We start from the raw sequence: 17513 nt of genomic DNA, 5'->3' as shown, positions 1-17513 counted from the left end.
GGTAAGTTACTGTTTTGGATGCTGACACATGTCATCTTTCTTCCTGAAAGGCCAAGGAGAAACAGTCTTCTCTTCTAATTGTAGATTAATAAAGCTCTTGATATCACTCCATATATATATATATAAAGGAGTATGTTTCATATGGGATCCCTGTGTTGGTAATTGGAGTAATGCATATGAAACCACCTAGCTCAGAGAACCAAACCTAGCGTGACAGCCTTCATGTTTGCTGGGTTCAGGTTGTTTTGTTTTCTCTGATACAGAACATGCACAAATGTCGGAAACGACTATGCTGAATTTTTTGTACTGTTCTTCAAGGAAAGCAGTTAACTCCCAGGGACTGTTTCCTGAAGAGCTCTTCAACTGTCAAGGGCCATTTCCTCAAGACTTAAACCAATCTTTCTTGTGTCTAAGTTGGTGACTTTCCACTCACACAAGCAGCCATGAAGAGGCCGTTCATTGAGATAGTGGAGTTACATTGATGAAAAAACTTACATAAAGGGGTAGCAGCTCTAAATCTGTTTGCTGGCTCCAAGCAGGCAGATTGTTGGTCCTATTCATCTAAAAAGCAGGATGTGCACATGTGTTTCTGTGTGTTCTGAAGAAACAAGGTGATCACTAGGTAGTGAAAAGAAAGAAATGCTTTTTAAGAAATGTTTTCTGGATTTATGTAAGAAGATTATAGAATTAATTTTTATAATAGGGCTGGGGTGCTTTCAGTTCAACAGCAGAGATCCATTCTTGTTTGACGTTAATGAATAGAACTGCCCATTATTCATTTTGAACCACAGAATCATTTAGACTGGAATAGACCTTTAAGTTCATCAAGTCCATTTGTGGGATTCTTGCCCACTTTTGTTAAAATGTTAGTGGATATCAACCGTTGCCTGACTATTCCAGGATAGTTCTCATGATTCTTTCTTAAGCCTTCCCTTGACTTTTGGATCAGGTTTGTCATTTGGACAGACAGACGCTGTTGGACCTACTACTTGTTCATTGGAATGTCATCTCTAGAGAAAGAGCAGCAGCTAGCCACTGGTGCATTGTATCTGAGCTTCAGTTAGCTTGTCTGGGGCAGCACATGGCTGCTTTTCAAAAGTGCCTTCTAGTTTTTACAGGATTCCAATCTTGAGCACTTTTCATCTGGTTTTCAACAGCAAGAAGCTCCATCTAACAGCAGTGTAAACAACAGTGCTCACCTCCCTTGTGACCTGTTGTGCACTGTCAGTTGTTTATGCATCCCAAATTAAAGACAATGACAATACAGAAATTGGGGGCATTGTTTTTCTCACCTTTTGTAAAGAATTCCTCCTCAGAGGCATGGTGTGAGGCTTCAAGAATTTATTCATAGTGTTTTGAACAGGAACTCAAGTGTAAATTGTGTGCTTATTATACTTAATAGGTGTTAATTAGGATTCTGCTTATAAGCCTGTCTTCTCTCCTGGTTAGCTACATACCAAGCCAAAAGCTTGGCAAGATGAAAGAGATCTGATACTTCATTGAAAGCCAGCCTATTTATAAGCATGCCTGTGTGTTATGTGGTCTCTTGCTCCTCTTCCTTAAGGATATTTACTCTTTCCAAGTCCTTCTTCATAATTCCCTCATTTTGACAGCAAAATTGTTTCATGGTGGTTTAATTCTGCTGCTAGAAATAAGAGGTTCCTCTTCCCAGTGGGCAGTAAGCAGCAGGAACAAATTCATTCTCAGGAGAAATAAGTGTTTCTTTTTTTGGATGGATCCAAGGTGAGACGGTGAACTTGTAGGGAGCAAACAAGCTTCCATGGAGTTATTCCCTGATGGGAAGGGCATCCTTATTCATTGCATTCCTTTTATGCTTTGGAGATTTGGAAGCTCCCCTTTGTAGGTAATAATCGGAGGCTTTGAGACAGGGAAGTATTGTGAGCCCTTTCTACTCACTGAGACCATATGAGGTCATTGGGCAGAATCATGCTGATTTTAGTAACAGTGGTGATGCAATAACTAACCCAGAAACTAGCAGACTCTACACTTACTGCCTCTGGGCAAGGAGCTGGCTGAATTAATTCTGGCTTCCCTTCATTTCCAGCTGCAGCACTGAGTTAAAGAACCTAAAATAGATTATTTCCCTAGAGCCGCATGTGAGTGGTCACAGTGCTTCACACGCTGCGGGTCCAGTCTGGCCCACACGTGGCATGGAGTTAGTATGAAAGAGGTATGAAAAGCTGCAAAAGGTGGGATACTCCTGGGAGCATCCCAGGAGCTGTTTCTGCTTGCGCCCTGCAGTTTAGCTGGAGCAGGCAATGTGAGTCTGTGGCTGTGACACTGGGCAGAGGACTGCAGAGCTGTGAGCAGCCTTTTAACTTGTCTCCCAGCAGACTCTCGGCAAGACATTTAATCCCTTTCTGTTCCTCATCTTCCCACCTATAACAGCAGCATAAAGCTCCCCTTATCTCCAAACTCCCAGCGGTGTGTTTAGATTGCAGAGAAAACACCTGGCACGGTCTGGCCCCTTTCTCAGATAGATGCCATTATAATCCCTGTAATCATCCACCTGCCGAGCAGATCTCTTCTGGCTTGGGAGTTTCCAGACTGTTTTCTCTCTCAGGACTGGTGTCTCACAGCAGTGCAGGCAAGTTTTCCTATCTTCCAGGAGCTTCTGAGAGTCTAAAATTTGCACTTTTATAAAAATCCTGGTTTTATTTCCATTTTTTAAATTTTATTTCCTATCTGTATAAATCCCTTCAGGGTTCTGTTGAACAAGGAGTGCAATTAAAAATAAAGGGCATTGAAATTTTTATGGAAATACCACTTTTCAACAAGCAGCTCACTTTTTTTAGGTTTTATTTTGCTGTTGGAAATACTTCAATCTGGGAGCTGATCCAAAGATGACCTTTCCCCACAGACAGTTTCAACAAATCAATATTTTTCCAGTGAAAAATATCATTGGAAAATCCTAACAGGCGCTTTCTGAATGTTGTAGGGAAGACTTCGCAGGCAGAGCTCTGCCATCTAAAAGCTGGTTGCTGAGTTTACAATTAGCAGTAATACAGCTCTTTTAATGGCTCCTTCTATGTCAGTGTAAGCTCTGAACTCATATAGAAGCAACTTCCTTTCAAGTCCTGCCACTTCTCACTTTGATATTTCCCCACAAAGCTGGCTATTTAACTATTAAAAAGTCAGTCACTGCAACTGGTTAGCTGTAGGGTAGTTTGATGGGGATTTTTGTTTGGGTTTCTGTTGTAGCTGAGGAGGATATATGATCTCTTTTGAAATGGGCTATTAACATGATAAAGCATCTTGAGAACATACAATACCAAAGCTGATGGTTTAATCTTTGCTGGGGTATCCGAATGCTGTATTAAATGCAGGGACTGCACTAACGAGTGCTTGAGCTTTGTAGTGGTATGGCACCAGAACACAGAGCTCAAGCACAGTTACCAGATTTTTCTGAAACTGTTTCCTGAAATATGCTTTGCATTTAGTATTCTGAATCAAACACAGGGATACTATTAAAATCCTATGTTTTCCATACCTCAAAGATGGGAAATTGCAGAAAGGTTGGTGTTGCTGAGAGAGATTTTTCCTTTATTTGTCTCCCTATTAATATATGTCTCTGTGTGTGTGTGTGTGTGTATATATAGACACACAAACATACACCTATATACATATACACATAGACACACATGTATGTATTTTCACCCACTGTATCCATAGGCCGGGCTCAGCTCTGCAGTTCTGCTTGTACAGAATCACCTCTTTGAGCTTTCTTCAATGTGCTTTCCCCATTGCTTCCCCCAATGTGCTTTCCCCATTGCTTCCCCCAGGCCATGGCTCATACCTGGGCATATTGTCTGGCTTTGTCACTGCCACCTTCCTGTGGGCTAGGGGGGAATTCTGGTTGGCAAACAATAAGCTGCTTCTGTGTTAAGTTTAATAGAAAATAAACTTTGTTTCCACCACTCCCCCTTCCTCCTCCCAGTTGTACATCAAAGAGGAGAATTTAACCCTAATTTACATGCCATTCATGATCCAAGCTTAACAAATACTGGCCTTGAATAATGCACAGATATTTAGCAGTGGTGCCTGTATGTGTCTAGAGCAACTTCTTCAGGGGTGTTGTGAATTCTGTTACATCTTCAGCCAGGATGTCTTTTGAACAGAAAGCAGAACAGAGGCTTTCCTTCTGGAACCATGGGGCAAAACTTCTGTCTGGGTCATTCAAGAGATCATGCTGGAGGGTTTCTCATCACATTCTGCTCTGAAGCTTTGTGGTTATGTGTAAGAGAGGGCTGAAGCCTAAAAAAAAAATGGAAATGCTTTATATCTGCACCCTTCACCTCTGAGGCTTCCCTTCATTTTACATCTCGGTGTTCCCCACCCACAGTTTGAAAGGAGGACTTGCTGGTAGTGCTTTCACAGGATCACTGGCCACAGTCATCAAGGGGAAAAAGAGAGTCCAGATTGTCAGTTCCTGAATCTGGCTTAACAGTAACATCATGACCAATACACTCATTTGTAATGGCAAGGAAGCTGCTAGAGTTTAGCAAGTCTCTTATGTTCATAAACTGCATTTAATTCTATCCTGTAGGTACCTTCCACTTAAGTCTGTGACATGCTTTGACATATCTTTGTTGGGTTTGAACTCTTTTTAATCATATGTCTAGTCTTAACATAAAGAATAGCCCATCACCTGTAGATCCCAGTGAGTTAAACCAGATGCAAGGGTGCTATAACTTGACAACTAGGAAAACAAACATCCTCACAGAGCTGCAAATTTGACATTTGGGGGAAAAGCTTTTTTGGTTTATATAGTTTCTTCCCGGATTATCATTCTTTCTGTAAGGCTGAGGGACAGTTACTTGATGGACTTCTTGGTTTTAGTCCTCTCCAGGGATGGTGAGCTTTGGAGCATCTGGTACTTACAGTGTGGAACAATAGCTTTCTCAGCAAGCTGTGAACTCTCTGTTTTTCTGCCTCAGTGTACCTATCTGTAAAACTGTGTGTAATGTCCTCACAGCTAGTTGGTGCTGAAGTGCTTTCAGAGCTGTGGGTAAACCACTAATTAGTCACAGCCATTTAGTCAAAATGACTAAAGTCTGATATTTTCCCATATGCTCTGTTAGTTCGGGGAAATGCCTTGAAAATTCATTGATGTAGGCTTCCCTGGTGTATTTGCTGTTGGTTTTGTTTGATGATGGCTTTCTGTGTTGTGGTTAATACAGATGTTGCTGAGTTGCATTCTCTGCTTCTAGTTTTTGTGAATGTTCTTTTGGTTTAAATAGTGCAAAAGAAAAATATGTGGAAATAAAGCAGGATGCAGATACTGCTGTGATCACTATTTTGTTTCAGTATGTTCTACATCATCACTCGTGGTATTGGGATTTATTTTGTCTGCACCCTCTGCCATACAGATCTATTTTATATAGACATACTAACATGCGTGTACACAAAACACACAGGCACCCACAGTCTCTTAAATTACATTGTGAAAGAACCATAAGGTTGAAGTGTGTTGACTCAACTATTTAATGAGGTGCAATAAATCTTGACAAGACCAGCTGGCACGAGAGTCAGCTCCTCATCTTTTTACCATTACACTCAAACGTGAACAATAGTAGAAAGAAACGTAACTCTTCTTTTCCCCTTTTTTTTGGTGCTCAGATCTGCAGCACTCTATTGAAATCATCCACCTTCAAGGACTGCAAAGCTTGGTGGATGCTAATGATGTAAAAGCTGCTTTTCCTGGTTCTTTTCCTCAAGAAGCATATTGGTCTGACAGATCATGCAAGTGTGGTCAGCATTAATATTCCTGCAGCTCATGTGGGCTGAGCAGAGCAGCATTGTTGAGTAAAGGCACCCAGAATGTGTTTCAAGTCTGGCAGCGAGATGTGCTCCACCTCATGCTGCTCTTGCCTTCACACCTCACTTTTCACCTTCTCTAGCACACAGGTCTCTAGCAGCTACTTCTCACTACCAAACCTTTACTAGCTTGGCCCCTCCTCTGCTGCATGGCACACCATGGAACCCTTTCCTCTTTCTCATTCCACCTTACACTTTTCTCCTCCCAAGAGGCATTGCTGGCTGATTACCCCTACCATCAAGTCCAGCAAAGCTGACTGTGTTACTGGGATATCATTTTAAACACACCAGGTAATGAAGCAGCTCAGACATCTAAGCATGTGGCTTGGTTCCAAAGCACCCGTCTTGGCCTCCCATATAGGATTCTTTTTTAATGGACCAGATTTATTCTTGTGAAAAGGAATCTATTTTAATAATCCACTTTCTGTTTTGGGTATGTTTTATTCCTATCAATGGAATCCATTAATCTCTTTTATGTTACCAGCCCCACCACTTAATGCCAATCTATCCTTTAAAAATAATTGCTCCCAAACCAACTAGATGCCTCTGGATTCACTTGAGAAAGACTGCCTGAGCTTTGAAGTGTATCCCATAATGATAGCTGACATCTCCAAAAGTAATAACTGCACCTCATTGCTTTGTGATTACAGCATTTGATGTGTGCTGGGCTCTGGTGCCTGGTGGAAGGAGATACATCCTGTAAAACAAAGTTGGACCCCCCTCTGGATGGCACGGAATGTGGCGCAGACAAGGTAATCAGAATGCTCACTAGCAGTCACTTTGTTTTTTCCAGCATTGTCTGTGGAATAATGTTTCCATGATGTTAGGTAGTTACTTTAAACCCGTATTTTATACTGATTCTGTTACAGAAACTGCTCAATTAACAGCTGGATTGGGTTAAGTCTTTCTGATTTTATGTTACGTGTATTTCAGTAGCCTGTGGAGAGCTCAGTAGTCAAGTTCTTGTGGTCAGGGCATTCTGGACACGTCAGGAAAACCCCAGGCCTCACTCCAAGTGCAAAGAGCACCCTGCGAGTCCTTTTAGGTAGTAGCTCGCTCGTGTCACCTCAGGGCATTGCTGCCAGTGGTGTTGCATGAGTGAGGTGTTTTTTTTTTCACTGTAAGTGAAATCACTCTAAGTGAAGATCACCATTCCAGTAACTGGCTTCAGTGCCATAAGGGTGGGATTTACTGAGGCTCAGCTGCTGCCTCCCCTTCACCATTGTTGAGATGGGCTGTGCTAGGTGGTATGTGGATCATTAATGTACGTGGCTGATTCTCCTAGTGCAGCTGATAACTTGATAGGCTACAAAGGAACTGGACTGGTTTGGTAACTGCCAGCAGCCTCCTTACTGTGTTTGGATTCTGATCATTTTTGTACGTTGTGTGTTTGGGGAGATAAGAAAGTGTAAAATTAAGCAGTTTGTTGCCAAAACCAAAGATGAGAGACCTTTTCTTTGCTTGCAAATAGACAATGGTGAGAAAAGCTGGCTCCTGGAAAGCATGACAAGGAAATGGAGACAAAAGATTTTTAGCTATGTGTTTTTCTAGCAACAGGAGTGCTGGTGATTCTTTCGTAATACTGCTTAGCAGTGCTTACTGTATCATATCCTGGACAGAGCAGGAGAACAGGCCAAGTTTGCTGCTTGGTCAGGAGCCAGCACAACCTATTAGAATCAAAGGTTGTTTGGGGCTTTAGCCGTGTTAGGTCCAAAATCCCTCAATTATTTTGAACGTACTGGGAATTCTGCTGATGAAGACATTGCTTTGGGGTATAAGTTCTTGGACTCAGTCTTGGACTCAAGTCTCTATAAAGCGTAGTTTTTAAGACTTAGCACTGAGATAATTATCTGCTTTATAAAGCAAGGGGCTCAAATCCGTGATTTATTTTTTAATGACAGAATTCTCTTCAGGGGTTCGTTGAGAGTGACACCTGAATTTCTGTTTCACCTCCTCCTTTTCTCCTCCGCTCACCTCGCTCTCACTGAAGCCTTGAATCTCTAGAAACAAAACACGGGCTTCTTGTAATCTCTCAGACATCCTTTTAAGTCTACCTGTAAGGGAATGTTTGCAAGATGAGGGCTTCATTCCAGCCTGTGCTGCTAACACAATTACATTTCAGTGGTGCCGAGCTGGGGAATGTGTCAGCAAAACTCCCATCCCTGAGCACGTTGATGGAGACTGGAGCATGTGGAGTCAGTGGAGCATGTGCAGCCGGACCTGTGGCACAGGAGTGCGGTTCAGACAGAGGAAATGCGACAATCCGCCGTAAGTCTTCACTGCATGCTCATTGCATTTTGCAGGTAGTGCTTAGACAATCCTTGCTGCGCGAGTAGAGGGAGGAAATTGGCAGCAGAGCTGTGCAGAGGATATGGGAGATTTCTTGCTCACAAGCAGCAAGGATCAGGTCAAAATCCTGAAGTGAGTTGGAGTGAAGCTGGTTCTGTTGAAGGGTTACCATTGGAGGTGGCCCTTTGGGAGGATTCAAACATAGATACAGTTGAATTCAAAATGGGCAGCTTGGCAGAAAAAGCAGTGCTGTGTTTCCTCTCCAGTACTGTGGAGAACAAGGAGGAGCTGGTCTGGATCCATCAACCAAACTGAGCCAATATGTCTTAGAGATAGAGGGAGTACTGGCTCTAGGGTTGGGAAGCAATGGAGCGGCTGACAGTGGTCCTCATGTCATATAGCTATGTTGATAAAGCACTTCAAGATATTCTGTTGGTTCGGATGTGCTGTGTAGGAAAAGGAAAGTTTCCTGTACACAGAGTGCAGTGGATGCTGTTTAGGTCCTGCACAGTCACCACAGATAAGCCTATGCTGTCTGCTTGGGCTTGGACTTTTTTTCTGATGCAGGAAGGAATAAAAGTGTTATTTGCCATGTTCCATCCTTCATCTCCCAGGTCAGTTGAGGCACATCTGGAACCCTTTCATTACGGAAGGCCTGAAGAGGTTATGGTGGCTATTTAACTGACCACCCCTGTTTGTGTACATTCTAACTTCTCAGTGAGTAAGGGTGCTCACAATCTTGAGAGCAGTCCTCCAAGTTGTGTATCTCTAACTTTATTCATATTTTAAGGTTTTCTCCACAGACAAAGCACAGGAAACTTTTCTTTTTAAATAGGGGCTGAAATCCTGGCTAGCAACATAGTCACTTTGAAGACATGCCTAGATGATGGATGTCTGCTGAGCTGTATTCATGTGAAGGGGATATATTTGTTTATTTCTCTCCTTAAATAACACCGAACAGCAATTGCATGTCTACAGTGTCCAGGCTTGATTTTTACCAGCTCATTTTCCTGAACAAGGGGCTGAGCTGGTTTCTTTGCTGTCAGCTACATAAAGTCTCTTTAACCACAGTGCTGACCAAACCTAAATCCATTCATCATCGTTCCTTAAATTACAGGAAATGCTCCCTCCAAGATTGCACACTGATTTTAAAATTCTCTTTCTCATATACATTCTTGGCTGGGGATACACACGTGATCTTCTTTCACTTCAGATTCCTGGCATCAGCCCACTTCTGCAGCTGGTTTATTCACTGTCCAAAAATATTGGCTAAGGGATTTATCTTTTATTTCATATATATTTGGTCTCTGGCTTTTTGTTTTTTTGCTTTTCTAGCTGGAATCTCTGCTCCTGCCAGCTGACTTGTGAGCCTGTGGGACTATCAGTATTTTTAAACCAGTTGCTTCACTGTTTGATTTGGTTTTTCCTCTCTGTAATTGCTCTCAGTATTTGCTTGCATTGCCTCCAAATGGTTGTAAGGCAGTGTGTCGTGAGCCAGTTTGCACGTGCAGACTTTGGTGTTGTACTGCCTTGTGTTCTTGTCTAGGCTTTGGGCTATTGTACAGTGGGATTGAAGAGAAAAAACACTGGCTTAAAAAGAGGAGCAGGATGAGATCTCCACCCCTTCTCCAGTCCCCTCTTGTCATGTGAAAGGGTCACGGTAGTAGAAATGGGCTTTGATTTCTTCAGCTGCATTGGTGGGTGGCTTCTTTTGGCCTAAATACAGTGAAAGATAGGCTGTGGAGTTGTCTACCACGAGATCTCACACAATCACTGTTTCAGGCATATATCAGGGTGGAACTGAATTTATTGGAAATCCCAGGCACTGCTAAAGCCCATGTTATACAGGGCTTGGGATCTGGGATGACAGGGGTCTGTCCCTTCAGGTTCTTTTGCAGAATCTGATAGAGATGCTACCCAAAGTCTTGGCCTCAGAATTTGGAAAGGTGGAAGGGACACAATGATGAAGGCACATAAATGAATGAAGCAGGAAAGAAAGATGTATGAACAAGAGCTGGGTAACCAGAGAGTGTGACTGACACTGTTTTTCTTCATCTTGCATGATGAAAACCCTCAGTATCCTGTTTAAATGTGCCAAGAGACCTGTAATACTGAAATATGATTTCAGAGGTCAGTTAAGTGTGACAAATTCTGGAGAGTATCAAAAAGTAGGTGAAGAAATTACCTGTTAGGACAGCCAAGTCTTCTGTTTACTTGGGTTTTTTGTTTGTGCTTGGTTTGGTTTATTTTGCAAACAAAACACAGGCTATTGTTGAGAGCTTGAGGTTTTTCTTCTTCTCTGGGGAATCATAAATAGGACTAAATAGATTTTGCAGGTGCTTAATCCCAATGTTGGATTAGTTGCCTTTCCTGCATGTTTAAAAACCAAATGTGTAAAATGGCCTGGTTTTCCTGGATGCAGATTATCTGCTGCACAGATTTGTTTCTGGACACCCTACTTACAGTACAGGTTATAGCTTCTTATATGCTGTTTTCATTTCAAACTGCTGAAGACAGAACCTCAGAGAAGAGATGTTTGCTGTGTGTCCGTTGTTAAGAGTGTTTTGAGGCAGCATGAGAGCAAATGGTAGGAAGAGAAAGGCAAAACATTAAGGGTTGCCTGCCTCTGCCTTGGATATTTGGTGTGATCCCGGGAACATGAATGTCACCTTGGTGCCTCTAGGCAGTTGTCCCAAGTTGCAGGAAAAGTTAGAGCTCAGGCTTGATGTCATGACAGAGCCCAAAGTTTGGGAGTGCCTTACTTCAAGTCCTGTTCTGAAACTGCTGGTACATACACATGCACATAATCTGTCTGCTTTTTCTTGGTCATTTGCTTGCTCCATCTGAAAACAGGTTAGGACAGGAATGAATTGCTGCTGAAGTCAAAGAAGAAACTCAGGTCAGCAGTGCAGAATTAGTCACACCTCTTAGTTCATGACCAGAATACAAACCGTTAAGCACTTTATATCTTCCAAGAAGGCTGCTTAGTGCCCACAGGTGAACAGCATTTTGGATTACCTCTTATCTAAGTGTATCTGTAGGCAGCTCCTATTGTTGATCTATATGGCAAACTACAAAAGAACATGCTTCTGAAGTACTCCAGGGCATCTGTTGTGGTAAGCCAATTATGGATCCAGAATGGAGCTTGAATAATTTTCTGTCAGAGCCCCTGAGAGCAGGATTTGCCCTCCAGCAAGGAACATCTGAGAGGAAGGATCCTTCCTGCTGTTTCATGAGTTGCCTTAGGCAGAGAAAATGAGGTAAAGGTGTTCCTGTGGGAATCTGTGCTGTTCCTGCTGACTCTGGTTTGGTTTTCCTACAATAGCCCAGGGCCAGGAGGGAAGAACTGCCGAGGAGCCAGCGTGGAGCACACTGTGTGTGAGAACTTACCCTGCCCTAAGGGTGTGCCAAGCTTCAGGGACCAGCAGTGTCAGGCCCATGACAGGTACACCAACAAGAAGAAAAGTCTCCTGACAGCTGTCATTGTTGATGGTAAGTTTTTTCTGTACTTCCTTGCTGATGTTTCACTGCAGCTTCTCAGCCCATCTTGATTTCATCTGCAAGAGTTCCATTTGCTGGTGAGAAGGCTACAATATGTTCCCCGTAGCTACAACTGAAAGACTTACTACAATTAGTTGTTCTGGTGCTGCCTTGATGTTCTTTTAGCCTTCTTAACTGAAGATACAGAGAGCTGTTAGTTCTTTGCTCCTCTTCTTGTAATGCTGGGGGAGAAGTGCCTTGACTTGATCCCTAGTCTGAATGGGCAGGTGTTTGGGAATGGGTCTTTAAATTAATTTGGATCTGAAAAAAAGAAGGATTCCCTGGGATATTTCGGTGTGTGTCAATTCTGGGCATTTCAGGATGAATGCCTATCCTACCTACATTCCTTTAATGCTTCCTTTGCTAGATCTTGCTCTTCATCTACTATTCCATGAAATGTTGGGGGCATCTGAAAAAGGATTGTAATAATGTTCTTTCTGCAGGAGCAAACATCTTTCGCTGCACTCTGCTGAAAAACAGACAAGGCTTGTTTCATTTGGTCATCTTAAAGACATGCTTGAACAGAGGAGGGTGGTGTTGGAACTGATACCAGAAGACCAGACATGGGATAAACCCTTTCCTGTGCTAGCACCGACAAGTTAGGTCTGATGCCAGGACAATCATACAGAGATCATTTCAGTTCCTATAGCAGACCCTCCAAGAGCACAATTCTTTCAGATGCCCCAGGAGACAGGCTGGTTTTGCTTGCTATTCCTCTCTTCTCCCCTCTCCAAATAGTTTTGCTGTCTGAATGCACAATGCAGAGCTACTTCCCTGACTAATTTCAGAACTATTCTGTTCAGTCTGCAAGTGAAGTCAAAATCCAGCCTCTGCAAATTTGCCTTGCATCAGACACAAGGCAGGAGTTTGAACATCCACAGGCTATGCATGTAATTCCTGTGTCAAGCAAGATGGGCTGAGTGCAGCTCAGCTTCACATCCTGATTGCAGGTTTTTGATTGCATTGAAGACTTAGAAAAGGCCTATACCACTTAGCTCAATGTATTGGCAATACTCTCTTACGTGTGATGAGTGGAGGTACTTGGCTATGCAGAGCAAAACATGTTTCAATCAGAATGTCTATAGGTTCTTACTTGGATGAAGTCTGTGAGTAGCAGAGTCAGTTCCAAAGGAAAACCATTATATTTGACTAAATATCTGTTACTTAAATGTATGGCAAATGCACTCAGCAAACCCTGACATCTGCTGTATCCTACTTGTTAATAATACAAGCCTTTGAAAAAGGTTTTTTACTTAACTCCTTCTCTAGCTAAACATGGTAGTAGCTTTTCCAAAGTGAGGACTAAATACGTAATACAATGGTTGCCATTAGCATGGATGAAAAATGCAACTTTTGTCTACTGGTGAATACTGAGATTTTAAAGTGGTGAAATGACAGGCCTAAATTGAAAGGCTTATGTTCCTTCAAAGGACAGATACCTTTCCAAATCCATTCACACAGACTGCATCACCATTGTCTCAAACACTTGTCTGTGCTGTTCTAAAGGCATTTGCTTTTGTATTTATTTTTCCAGATAAGCCATGTGAGCTCTTCTGCTCTCCCTTGGGGAAGGATTCCCCTGTGCTGGTGACAGACAGAGTCCTTGATGGTACTCCATGTGGGCCTTATGAGACTGACCTCTGTGTACATGGCAAGTGCCAGGTGGAGTAACTTCCTCTTGTTTTATGTCTAGTGTTAAGGGTAGTCTGGGGGAGCTGCGTACATCCTAGAAGAACAGGCATCCGTGTGGGTGGCTGGGAGGCTGTCTCTGAGGTGAGAAGGCAATCCTGGATTACAGATTGTCACTAGCTTGTTACAAGTGTTATATTGCCAGCATCATGACACTTTTTAGGTCTACCTGCTTTCTGCCTAGGAAATGGAGAAAGCTTTTCAATACCAGTTGCTCCTTGGATCCTGCAGCTGCAGGAGGCAGTAGCTTTCCCTGTGTGTTTTTTGTTGACTGTATTACTATATAATGACAAAGTGAGTTACTGTAGGGGCCTATCAAAACTGTTTGAAAGGCCTGTTCCCCTTGCAGTAAGAAAAAGGTTCCCTTCTTCCCACAAAGTAGGTTTTAAACCTCTGTGCAACAGAGAATATAGGTTTAAAGGAGCAGATCCAGCGGCCCAGAGCACAAACCAAGCCAGTTTGCTTTTGTCTCTCTTCTGCATTGTCTTACTTGGGTCACACAAAAGGCAAATCAGAGAAACTGGAGGGTAGGCCTCCTTTTGCTGTACTGCAATGGGACAGTCAGTGTCCCGTGGTTGTCCCTGGATGGACTGGCCAAACCCTGAACATGCTTGCTTCCTTCTATCTTTGGTCAGACAAGTCAAGAATGGAAATGGACTCTCTTCGTCTTTGGGTTTGATTCCCTTTTCCTGGAGTGAAGGTGTGACGGCCTTTTACCATTGCAATGATGATTATTTCTCTCTAGCCAAATTGAATATGGAACCAAAATTAGGTGTGGGAGCTCTTTTTGATGCAACTCTTTGCTGGACAGTGAGACAGTTTGTAACACAGCACATCAAATGCTTAGGGAAGCCATCTCTTAGAACTGGTATTTCTGATCTCTTGAAAACATAGTGGAGTTGTGTATACCTATATTAACTGGAAGTATAAGCTTTGGACAAGGGAAGGGAGAGAAGAAAATGTTTATTTAAAGATCATAAATTACAGGAAGTCATTTGGAATGGGTGCTTCTAGCAGTGTGTTGCAGTTGGATTTAAGTTATTTGTCCCGGATGCTATGACAAGGCACTTAGTGGGTTTTCTCTCTCCTACTCATGTAATGTGTTCAAAGTTTGCTTCACACATGTTAGTGATGTGAAAGACAGTTGAGTTGGCTACTGCAGCCTTGCCAGTGCTGGATTCTTCCTGGCAGTTCTTCCCCTGAGTTTATCCTCATCTAGATTTATATCCTGTGCTAGGAGTTCCTCTTTTGAATATTAACCACCAGAACAGCTTTCTAGCATCACCCTTTACTTTCACTAACTTCACTGGAGATATGCTAGCTTGCCCTGGGGCAGAAGGCACACCAAATTTGGCATTATCTCTGATTTCTCTAAGCAGTGATGAAGGACTACCAATTCTTGTTGCTTTGAGCCTTTTAGACAGGGAGATAGATGAACACAATGCTCACCTTGGTGTAAAAGAGCCTTTGGGGGCATAATGCAACTTTACAAAGAGCAGTGTGATGACATAAGTGAAAAATCTTTGCCTGGATTGAGTTTTGCACTGCTGCAGGACACACTTCCCACTGCTCCCTGCCAAATGCCGCTGAAGAGGCATTTTTAATTCAGTCTAATTTACTCAGATGGAGGATCTGAACAGCAAGTTGCTGGGAAGCCAACACAAATTTGATTCATTAGATGCTCTTTAATACAAAGAGCATTGCATAGAGCCAGGTTCATTGTGCATCCCAAGTTACTTAATTTTCCCCTATTTTCAGCTGTGTCTGAAAAAAAAGCCTCAAGAAAATCCATTACTAACCTTTATAGTAAGGCCAGCTGTGCACCTCCAGCTGTGTGCCATTGACCATTACACTGGTCTGGCAGCTTCACTGCTCCAAACATTCAGATCAGCCACGAATGGTAAATCACACATTATGGCAATGTATGTTTTCTTCTTCCAGTGAGGAGCAGTAGCCAGCTCCCCTCCAAATGAAAACCTTTATGAGCACAGAGCTTTGGAGGTACATCATGAAAAGCAAATTGCACTCTAAGTCGGGGGCAACTGCCTTTAACTGTGCAGAGAAGTGATGACAGCTGCAGAACATTCAGTCCATTTGCATCTGGCTGAGAGAAAATGCAAAATGATCAATTCAAGCCGAGCAGACTTGAAAGCCTTGTGAACTCATTTATAATCCTCTTCTGCCTTATATAGAGCTGAGAGTTGCCATATGTGACTGTGTTCCCCATTTGCCACAGATACTCATCTAACTCCCCTGCTTATTAAACCAATTTAATCAACATATTTCTTTAATTACTCTTACCCAGTGCAGACAAAGCCTGGCTACAAGCATTGCAGGGGGCCTGAAGAAGAGAATAAGTGCTGAAATCAGAGAGTGGTATTATAGTTATTTATTTTCCTGTGTAATCCTTCTAGTTAAAGGCTCTCAAAGGCAGGAATGACACATTGCCAGTTTAACAGACAAATTAGCAGTAACCATTGCCTGTGAACATCTAGTCCAGGAAATGTAATAGCTCTTTTCCCTTCAGCAGTAGATGCTCCTAAATGGAACTCATGCATCGTTGTTACATGATGAATCAATGTAGAAGAACATGGCAAAGAAAAACTTGCAAGAAGAGGGAGGCTTTGAGAAAGGAAGCCTCAAAAGTAATGCCAAATGCAGTTATCCTTACTATCTTCTAAGCAAACTACATGCCTTGTTCAGTGTCTACACAGGTCTTTGAACTTTTCTTCTCAAAATGCACATAGTCTTCTAGCAAGGAGAATTTCTTTTCTCCTGAGACTTTTCAGAGACACAAGATCTGTAGCAGGCTGGAGAAGAAGATCAGTCTGATGGGTATGAGGAGGAGGAGGGTGAATGCTCGTCTCGTCTTGGCAGCCTCTCTCTTGCCTGCTCCCAGTTTGCTTTCTCTAGCATGGGCATTGAAGTCATGGTGAAGATGGAATAGGGCAGTGCAACCTGAAGCTCAGATTGCTTTTATCTTCCCATATTTCTCTTCAAGTGACATGTGGCTTTCAGAGAGAGGATTCCCTGAGAGTTTTGTGCTTCCTTAAGACTCTGGTGTATGTTTCATGAATCAAGATTGGTGGAAGCAGTGTGCTTTAGAACCTCTTATAGTTCTTCACTCTGTGCTGCTGATGTTAATATAAAACTGGCAGAAGTAGAGCTAAAAAGGTGTCAGATGTCACACAGCAGTGGTGTGGGGAGAAGACAAGCTGCTCAGCTGACTGCTATGATGCACATGACTTTGTGCTGGCTTTTCTCAAAGGAGGATTAGTCTGAGGCTCATGATAGCACAAAAACTTTCCAATGGGGACTACAGATTGTACTTGAGGGTGTAATCTAAGGTCTCTTTGAAAGCAGAGACCTCCTGCGTAGTGGAACTGGGCTAGAGATCAAGGGCAGTCTTTGCTGTGATTTAACAATTTAAGAGGTGAAGTTGTTCTGGCTCTAACTACAGTTTTCTCATTAACATTTTGTCATGTCACGTCTACTTTTAACTTGCTGGTGAATCCACAGGATATTCTGTGATGACAAGCCACATGTTAGGCTGTCCTGGCACAGCAGAGATACTATAGAACAGCTTTCTTATAAAAATGATTGTCATACATTAGGAAAGGGGAACAAACTTGAAAATGGACACATTTCCAGAGCAGTTTTTCACATGGGATAGGCAAAGTGTCAGGAGAGGGCCAGGGGTGGCAGAGGATAAATTGCAGTTGTCTACTGGACCTGGTGCTGGCTAACAATTTCCTACATACTCAGTACCCACTTCTTGTATTTGATTGATACATGCACTCCTGGCTTTGCTTCCTCACTTGAGTGTTTTCCACGTATTGTTCATATTCCTGCATTACAAACTGTGATACAAGATGTTCCAGACTGGGTAGCTTGTCTCCATACAACAACTTGGCTTCGCACTGTACTTTGATAAATTATTTTAGTGTATGTGCACACAGTCCAGTGTTTGAACTGCAGAAACCTGTTGTAGAAGTGTCTTTTTGTTTTTTCCAATTTCTGTTCTGTAGCAATGCAATCTGAGGCCTAGGAACAGAGTCAGGGATTTTGGTGGGGCACAGTGACAAAAACAAGGTGCTGTTGGTATCTTACTGCTTTTCTAGTGTACTTTACAGTGGGATTTGAAAAATAAAATCATG

At 42.6% G+C, this 17513-nt stretch overlaps 1 protein-coding gene across 2 annotated transcripts in view; it reads left to right on the top strand.

Annotated features, from left to right (window-relative positions):
• The window catches only part of ADAMTS17 (ADAM metallopeptidase with thrombospondin type 1 motif 17), a 167701-nt gene that overhangs the window by 91502 nt on the left and 58686 nt on the right, over positions 1 to 17513 (top strand). For both annotated transcript variants that reach the window (XM_057409745.1, XM_057409744.1), the window contains exons 11-14: positions 6489 to 6590; positions 7961 to 8106; positions 11453 to 11619; positions 13202 to 13329. In XM_057409745.1, coding sequence (XP_057265728.1) covers positions 6489 to 6590; positions 7961 to 8106; positions 11453 to 11619; positions 13202 to 13329 — 543 coding nt within the window. The remainder of the gene's footprint in view (positions 1 to 6488; positions 6591 to 7960; positions 8107 to 11452; positions 11620 to 13201; positions 13330 to 17513) is intronic.

This window comes from Pezoporus wallicus, unplaced genomic scaffold, assembly GCF_028554395.1.
Source record: "Pezoporus wallicus isolate ANWC-B61680 ecotype Strahan unplaced genomic scaffold, APGP_CSIRO_Pwel_v1 contig_13643, whole genome shotgun sequence".
In the NCBI taxonomy this organism is placed as follows: domain Eukaryota; kingdom Metazoa; phylum Chordata; class Aves; order Psittaciformes; family Psittacidae; genus Pezoporus; species Pezoporus wallicus.
This window is presented reverse-complemented; position numbering and strand designations above follow the sequence as displayed.